At 37.3% G+C, this 9287-nt stretch overlaps 1 protein-coding gene across 2 annotated transcripts in view; it reads left to right on the top strand.

Moving 5' to 3' along the window:
* Window positions 1-3205: 3205 nt before the first annotated feature.
* LOC107695030 (methionine aminopeptidase 1-like) overlaps window positions 3206-9287 on the top strand; it is an 11784-nt gene continuing 5702 nt past the window's right edge. Inside the window, exons 1-6 of one of the 2 annotated variants that reach the window (XM_016494809.1) lie at window positions 3206-3408; window positions 5934-5985; window positions 6108-6217; window positions 6354-6414; window positions 7808-7816; window positions 8157-8180. In XM_016494809.1, coding sequence (XP_016350295.1) covers window positions 3241-3408; window positions 5934-5985; window positions 6108-6217; window positions 6354-6414; window positions 7808-7816; window positions 8157-8180 — 424 coding nt within the window. In that variant the 5' untranslated portion in view covers window positions 3206-3240. Of the gene's footprint in view, window positions 3409-3734; window positions 3924-5933; window positions 5986-6107; window positions 6218-6353; window positions 6415-7807; window positions 7817-8156; window positions 8181-9287 lie in introns of those variants that run through there. The other variant, XM_016494810.1, reaches the window with a different exon arrangement.

Below are 9287 nucleotides of genomic sequence, written 5' to 3'. Positions count from 1 at the left end.
CGACTGAGGTGCCCTTGAGCAAGGCACCGAACCCCCAACTGCTCCCCGGGCGCCGCAGCATAAATGGCTTCCCACTGCTCCGGGTGTGTGTTCATGGTTTGTGTGTGCACTTTGGATGGGTAAATGCAGAGCACTAATTCCAAGTATGGGTCACCATACTTGGCCACATGTCACGTCATGGAACAATTTGTCTAGTAGAGCCAATCAGGGTGTGTTACTGGATTATGTGTCATGTGCTAAAATCATCTCCCTATTTATCTTGGCTCACTAAATACAGCAGGACACAAATGTCAAAAAGACAGTACTCCAGGAGGATAGCCCATCATTTCAGCGACAGCAGAGACACTCGGAGCCTGTGGCAGGGGATACAGACCATTATGGACTACAAGCCCCCACCACGCACCTGACACACACACAGTCACTTTAATCAGTCTAAATAAGCTCTTTTTGCACTACAAATCATTATATCTGCACTGTTGTTTACTTCACTGGTTTGCACTCTATCTGCCGTGTGCTGCTTTATATATATATATATATATATATTTTTTTTTTTTTACATTTTACCTTATTTGTATATTTGTATAGTTGTATTTTATATTTAATCTGTATATCTGTATTTATGTTCTACTGTTAGTGTTATCTGTATGCACCAAGGGTCTGAGAGTAACGCAATTTCAATTCTCTGTGTGTATGTGCTGTACATGTGGAAGAATTGACAATAAAGCAGACTTGACTTGACTTGACTTGACTTGAGAAATTACACAGAAAATCTTGGAGAAAGTCAGTGGTCACCGAAACTGTCCATTTTCCAAATTTTTTAAAATTATTTTCATTTTCTGCAGAAGAAAGCAAGTCAGACAAGTTTGGAATGACATGAAGATGAGTAAATGATGACAGAATTTTCATTTTTTTTAGGTTATAGGATATTGGAAACGTTAAAAACAAAGAAACGTTATGATGTAAAATGAATGAGAAATAGTTAAAAATCCGTTTAAATGAAATACAACGCACCTAAATTTGAATGTTTTTTTTAATTTTTTAATTATTAATTCTAAGTATTATAAAAATAATATAGTATATAATACATAATATAATAAAGTTTCACTGTAAAAAAAATTAACTGGAAAAAAAAAAGTCTTAAACTTTTGAACCCCTTTTAAACTTTCTTCATTTTAGTTATGATAACGGGAAAACAACTTTCGTTATGTCGAGATCACGAGAAAATATTAAGTCGTGATCATGAGAAAACAACTTTTGTTATGTCGTGATCACGAGAAAATAACTTATGTCGAGATCACGAGATAATTAAGTCATCACGACAAAACAAGAAAGAAAAAAATAAAATAATCCATGGCCTTTTAGGACTTCCGTAGTTGAAGAGTGTCTATAATGATTTTAACTGAGCTCGGGTCAGTTTTATAATAAGTTTTTTTATTTTTTTTTTTTATTTAATTAATTATACTCATGTCTGTATAATACATAAGTTTGTGTATTATACACATGCATAATTCAAAAAGGAGAATGCTATGTAATTACTTCTAATTAAACCACTTTGCCAAGCCCATAACAACAAAAAATAATCTCTAAAACAAAAATGTTTTTTTTAGAAAACCTTCATATGTAATGGTATTTCATTATTTGTAGCCTACATTACATTTAATAGATTACACTTTCATGAAAATATTTGCGGTTGGTTTGTGAAAGCTGTTTTGAGTTTTCATTGCACGTACACCATTTTGACCAACAGGTGCCGATAGTCTGTGGTGTTTCAAACACAGAAAAACAGTAGGCTAAATCATTTTGATAAGAAATTTCTTCAGTTGATTCAGTTTCAGAAAGATTCGTTTCTCTCAAAACTGTACCGAGAAGTTTGAGCGGCCGCGTTTTCTCTGGTTCCAGACTAGTACTGCTCAGATCTGGGTTTCTCTTGCAACAGGGTGCGGGAAATAAAAAACCCCGGAGTGGAATCACGGCGGCGTGATTACAGAACGCTTTCAGCGGGATGAAGAACTCTCTCTGCTGCTCAGCTCCACTTATTTACAGAGTTCCAATCTTTTGGTCTGCGTTACACAGACCATACAGCCCTTATATTATTGCCAGTGTTGCCAGACGTACGATAATTATCGTATTTATACAATAATGTACGATCAATAATTTAAAAAATCCCATAATGTACGATAATTTCAGAATTTTGTGACTCTTCAAATGATGGTAGTTGTAATCATAGGGTTTCTATACTCATCCACGAAATCGGCTCATTACAGACACTATAAATGGGCTCGTGCACACCTCAGAGTGTGTTAAAGGGGTCATATGATGCGATTTCAAGTATTCCTTTCTCTTTGAAATGTTAATGTTCCTGCCGTGACACTTAGGTCAGTTTTCAAGCTGAGGAAGGTGAATACAGGGGAGAGGTGAAGAGGAAGGCAACGTCTATGGAGCAGCCTAAAAGTAAACACCGTCAGCAAAACATGCAGAACTGAGTGGGAAAAGGACCCCATGTTTGCATGATGACTAAGACCTGTTTCAGGCAATGACACCAAAGCCTTCTACCGGTGTTGTAATGTGCACATGGCGGCTGAGATCACTGTTTTAAAAAAATCATGAAAAGTCAAAGAAACATCAGGACAAAAAGGAAAATCTAGTCCCAGCTCAAAGGTCCATAGCCCATAGTTATTTATCTATTGTGGTTTATACACAAATATTTGATTTATTTGCAGGTTGTGTCAAAAAGTTGTTGGTCTAGATAAATAGCTGTATTATGTACGTTTGACTCATGTACGATAATTTTGAGCTTCTGGTAGGATACTTGGACATTTCCAATCTGGCAACACTGATTATTGTACTGATTGGCTATTAGCTAGCCTGTGAGCAGACAGAGTATCAATCAATGCATTGGAGAATGCATTGGAGAATGCCCTACAGGCTACAGAGAACTCATCATCCCATCCACCAAACTGCCTGGAGTGGCTCAGGGAAGAGACTCAGGAGGAATGCTTATCTGGTATAAGTCCAGTTTAGCCCACTCTATTAATATTGTTAAAACAGGCCAATTTTATACATGGATAGAAATCAACAGGGCCATCACCTCAACGGAGAAGAACATCTTCCTGTGTGCAACTTACATCCCTCCAAAAGAGTCTCCCTACTTCAACAAAACTGCAACCCTGCATTTTTTTCACGCAACTTCACAAAAAAAGAAGTCGCGTATTATAAGCGGACTTGGCAACTCTGTCTCAGATGACTGCAGCAGTAGACAGCAGCGCTCTCTCTCTGACCGACAGCAGCAGAAGCATGGCGGCGGTGGAGACTCGGGAGTGCGAGACGGAAGGCTGCCACAGCGAAGCTAAGCTCCAGTGTCCCACCTGCATTAAACTCGGAATTCAAGGCTCATACTTTTGCTCTCAGGTGAAGCTCTGACACTTTTGCTTTAAGAAACAAGCGACTCTTATGTATATTTGTGTTAAATGTCTATTTAAATGTTTCTATGCTTTGGCAATGTAAAGATACTTTTTTACAATGCCAATAAAGCTACTTGAATCTGAATCTGAATACGGCGAACATAAATGTAAAGAAACGAAGTTGCTTGTAAGATTTTCCTAACAAGCAAGCATATATATATATATATATATATATATATATATATATATATATATTTAAATAAGCCCACAAAACTGCAACCCTGCATTTTTTTAACGCAACTTCACAAAAAAAGAAGTCGCGTATTATAAGCGGACTTGGCAACTCTGTCTCAGATGACTGCAGCAGTAGACAGCAGCGCTCTCTCTCTGACCGACAGCAGCAGAAGCATGGCGGCGGTGGAGACTCGGGAGTGCGAGACGGAAGGCTGCCACAGCGAAGCTAAGCTCCAGTGTCCCACCTGCATTAAACTCGGAATTCAAGGCTCATACTTTTGCTCTCAGGTGAAGCTCTGACACTTTTGCTTTAAGAAACAAGCGAAGCTCTCGGGTTTTGTAGCTCATGTCACGCTGCCGGCCTACGGGGCTGAGCTCAGCATTAGCTAGCTAGCTGTCTTACATCACAATCAGACACTAAACCCTACTCTGAGCTTTGACGTTTACATCAAAGTTTTGTGCATGATGATTTTCTGGATGACAAATCTGTCTGAGATGCTTAACCCTAAACACGGAGTGGAAATGTAAATTGCGAGCTGTTTATTTGCTCGGCGTGCTTTGAATGACTTCAGCATAACGTGGCTCGCGTGCTGCTGCTCATGTGTCAAATCAATACATCAGCCATTTAGTTATTTTATTTCCAGTTTCTAAACAAAAGGATGCACAAATCTGTGGAGCCTGTAAGGAAATGTAGATCTAACCCTACCTATGTTCATTCTCGTATGATTTTGCTGGGCACTCCTAGCCTAGGATGTGTCTCAAATCCTAGTGAGCTGCCTATCTAGACAGCATTGTGGCTATCACATGTGTTTTATGAGTTACATGGTCAAAAATGCTGTCTAGGTTGGCAGCTCACTGGGGTTTGAGTCAAAACCTAGGAGTGCCCAGCAAAGTGAGCTGTCTACAGCATTTTTGGGCGTCATACGAGTGTTTAAAGGCCTATGCTCAAAATATGCTGTTTAAGTAGACCGGTACGTTACGTTTTGAGACAACTGCTTGGACTGTAGCACCTGTGGCAGGGCAGATCTGCTGTCCTGCTTGCTGAGTTGAGAGGCTGATATGATGACAGGGTGCTGCCAAGGCCAAAATATCTGATTTGACATTCCACCAATTCCATCTGATTCAAACGGTCACCCTTATTAGATGAGCCGCTGTAACTCACCCTCATGTAATTCTAAACCTGTATGAATTTCTCTTGTGTTTTTATTTTCTTATACTGTTAGTCAATTGTGTTCGATGTAGTTCGGACCCCGACATTTTTGAGAATATCCTCTTTTATGTTCCACAGAAGAAAGTAAGTCATACATGAGTTTTTATTTTTGAGCGAACTCTCTGTGTGATGATATAAAATGGTACAGAGGTTTGTGATGTATTATATGGGAAATTTTCATCATACTTTCTTTCTAATTGTGCTAAAGTATACGCTTCAATCAACTATGTTTATGTACTCCTTATTCAAATAGGAGGTTGGAGCAGGAGATACCAAAAGGTTTTTCTTTTTTTATAAAATAGCCAATAGCCTTTAGATTACATCACAGTTGTGAACCTTGATTTATTGCTTATTTATTATTAAGTGGAATATTTTCATTCGATGCAAGATCGTCACTTGTCATCAAAATGTTTTATCTGTTTCTTGGAACAGAGTCTTAATGAATTATAAATTTAAAGTATTACAATTAATTTTAAGTAAATGCTAAAATATACACAACTTTCAAATGTTTGGGGTTGGTAAGACTTTTTAATGTTTTTGAAAAAGACTTGGTGAGACTTATGCTCACCAAGGCTGCATTTATTCGATCAAAATACCATAAACAGTAATATTATTAATGATGTCTTATTATAATTAAAAATAACTGTTTTCTCTTTTAAAATGTTCAAATGTAATTGATTTTTGTGATTGCAAAGCAGTCTTCAGGTTCACACGATCCTTCAGAAATCATTCTCATGTGCTGATGTGCTGCTCAAAAAAAATAATGTTAAAAATGGTTGTGCTGCTTAATATTTTGTGTGGAAACTATCTTTTCAGGATTGTTTGATGAATAGAAAGTTCCAAAGGACGGCGTTTATTTTAAATATAAATCTTTTGTAACATTATTCATGTAAATATTGTCTCTTGTCTCAATTGAATGCATCCTTGTTGTATCAAAGTAATATTTTCATTCAAAAAAACGTTTGAACTGTAGTGTAATTTCGTACATTAACATATAAATGCCTCAAAACTAACAGGCATTACATTTTATTGGCTCTTTAAGAAGTGAGTTGTTTGCGTAACTTGAGTTTTTTTTTTAATGTTTTCAGGAATGTTTCAAAGGCAGCTGGGCCACCCACAAACTGCTCCACAAAAAAGCAAGTATGTGTGTTTTATTCAGTCTCAGTGTTGAGTGATGTTCACTTCTGCATTTATATTTTGTATGTGGTATACAAATCATGTCTTGCATATTAATGCCATCATATCCGGCTTTTCATTTGCAGAGGAGGACAAAATAAAAGATGAGGGAAAGAACTGTGTGGAGAAAGAAATCAACACAGACCCGTGGCTCGGGTACAGATACACTGGTAAACTGCGACCCCACTATCCACTGGTAAGGATGCAGCACACCAGGGATGGACATGATCATTGACAGCATGATAATTACAACACGTATGCGTTACCATAGAACAAAACAAATTTATGCATTCAAACATTTAGTTTCATCTATTTTTCTTGGTTGTTTTCAGACCCCCATGCGCCTTGTTCCTAGCAACATCCAGAGACCAGACTATGCAGATCATCCTTTGGGTAAGATTGCAAATCCCTTCACACATAAATTGGGCCTCATTCTGTAAATGATGCCTTGCAAAATTCAGAACAACCTCTCTCATCTGGACTACCTTTCTTGCTCCATGCCCTTTTTCTGAGGCATTGCACTTTTCTAACAGACTGCCTTGTTCATTATTACGCCTGTGTGAATTTTAAACTTTTGGCCCTTGAAACGGGCCACTGACATACAAGCTTTTAAACTAATGGCCTCCATCTCATCTGCTGAAGTGCCGTTAGATTTTTTAAATGTAGTGTTTGCTGCAGTAGTGCACGTCTGACCAGATTAACCACAGTTTAATGTAAATGTGTATCAAGATGCGCAAGGATAACCTATGTTTACAGAAAATTCTAGCTTTGTTTTTTGTTTGGTATCTCGTTGGTGCATCTGTATCATCATTAATATTATTTGGAGTTTAATGCTCTCATAATCATTTGTGATCAGGAAAGGAGACGGTGAGACCAAATGCTTTATGGTGTGCTTCCATTTAGGTGATTTTATTTTATTTATTTATTTAGTTAGCTAGTTAGTTGGGTAAGCTTCATGACTAAAATGTTTCATATGGTGTTACATATGTGGCCCTGGAAAGTATTTGGACACATAATCCACTCCTACTGTTACTGTATGATTTTCACAAGCCCTTTTCAATTAGGACTACTTTTAACTTGAGGTTTGGTCATTTGTTTGTGAAAAGGTGTTTTTTACAAATGTATTTGTGGTCCTAATCTTTTCTGAATCAAGCAAATCAAACCTTCAAGAAGTGAAAAACAGCTTCTTAAAAATTATTAGATTTTAAAAGAATCAATTCTTATTATGATCAATGTTGAAAACAGTCATGCTTAATATTTTTGTGGAAACTCTGATACATTTTTTAGGATTTTCGATGAATAGAAAGTTCAAAAGAACAGTTTATTTGATGTATAAATCTTCTCTAACATTATAAATGTCTTGACTGTCATTTTACATCAATTTAATGCATCCTTGCTGAATAGAAGTATTAATTTATTAAAAAAAAACTTACTGACCAGTGACCACAAACTTTAAACGTTATAATGTATAAATGGCATGTTGTTGTTGTTTTTACACAACTATCGATTATCCCTAACCTGCTAGTTACTCTGCTAGTGCATCTGTGAACTGTGAAAATATATTTAATGATATGAAATGCATACATGTTTAAGTGTCCAAATACTTTTCAGGGGCCCTTAAACAATATTCATGGTGGAAGGATATTTCAAACGATAATACAGTAGGTGTCTTTGTATAGAAGAGAGATTACACAAACACCTTTTTTCTTATAGTATAGAAGCAGCTCTCATGAATCACTGTTTTGTGAATAAATGCTCTTTTGTCCTTCATTAACGGATGCCGCAGAGTCTTCCCGTAAGTAACCATTATGGTGGTGATTAGTTGGTCATAGGCTCCTATAGTTACAGCCTTTCTTTCCTCTGTTATTAGCTCATCTTTGAGTCTCCGGCCCCCGGCTTTCAAACTGTAGAATAGTGATGTATTGAAAAAGTCTAATTGTCTTCAAAAGCATCCAATGGTTAGGTCAGGAGTGTGTGCGCATCTTTAATAATGTACATTCAGTAGGACTTCTATGGGAGAGCGTGTGTGTGATGGTCCTGAAGTCACCTTATACACGTTTCCATTTACCTCTGTGTGTGTTTGGGGGGTGGGCTGCTGCTGTGTGTGTCTGAAGCTCTTCTCTCGCTCTCTGCAGCTGCAGAGGTTGGGTTGTTGGCAGGTACGAAGTCCCGCCGCTTCCCATGTGTGTTGTCCTCTTGTTTTAACCGTGTTACAGGGAGTGGTTTGCTCCGCAGTGGGCGTGTGACTGTATTTTTGTGAATGAGTGTGTCTGTGTAGCATGGCTCTGTCTGTTTCTGCATGGCTGATGTAGTTAATCAGCTGGGGCTAGAGGTGGGCGATACTGTTGTATTTGTATCTATAGTTTTTGTTGGGAATTCAATAAAAAATGGATGAGCGTTTAAACTCTGGGTTGTTACACCCCCCCCCCTTGTTTTATATATATTTTTGTACATCTTGCTCTGTCTCTTCCTTCACTCTGAATTCCTTTGTTGCGTGTAAATAAAGCAGTTGTGCCAGTTGATAGCAATGCAAATGGTACACTACCAGTCAAAAGTTTGGTATAATCAAGATTTTTTTGATGTTTTTGAATGCTCGCCAAGGCTACATTTATTAAATACAGTAAAAGACGGCAATATTGTAAAAAATTATAACCGTTTAAAATAACTGTTTTCTCTTATATTTAATAATAATTTAATTATTATTATTATTATTATATATTTTAAAACATCATTTATTCCTGTGATGGCAAAGCTAAATTTTCAGCAGCTATTATTCCAGTCTTCAGTGTCACATGACCCTTCAGAAATCATTCTAATATGTTGATTTGGTGCTCAATTTATTATTATCAATGTTGATAACAGTTGTGCAGCTATATAATTTTAAGGAAACTGATCTTTTTTTGTTGTTGTTAGGATTGTTTGACTACAAAGTTCCAGAGAACAGTATTTATTTGAAATATAAATATTTTTTAAAGGGGTCATATGATACGACTAACATTTTTCCTTTCTCTTTGAAGTGTTACAAACTCTTGGTGCATAAAGAAGATCTGTAAAGTTGCAAAGACTAAAGTGCCGCCATGTCGTGAAGGCACTGTGTGTTTCGTTGTGAAAGCGAAACTACTTTGGTTGGCCTTCCAAAAGAGGACTATATGGCTTCGTCATGCCTGGAGCTGATCCGTGAGGAAATATATCAACTTTGCGCTGTGGATCACCGGATTGGCTTTCACCGTGGACGAAGCGGAGTCCAGCCTGGGGTCGTCACATGT

The sequence above is a fragment of the Sinocyclocheilus anshuiensis genome, unplaced genomic scaffold (genome assembly GCF_001515605.1).
Source record: "Sinocyclocheilus anshuiensis isolate Anshui unplaced genomic scaffold, SAMN03320099.WGS_v1.1 scaffold14, whole genome shotgun sequence".
Classification (NCBI taxonomy): domain Eukaryota; kingdom Metazoa; phylum Chordata; class Actinopteri; order Cypriniformes; family Cyprinidae; genus Sinocyclocheilus; species Sinocyclocheilus anshuiensis.
Note: the sequence above shows the minus strand (reverse complement) of the source record. Positions and strands in the feature narration are given on the sequence as shown.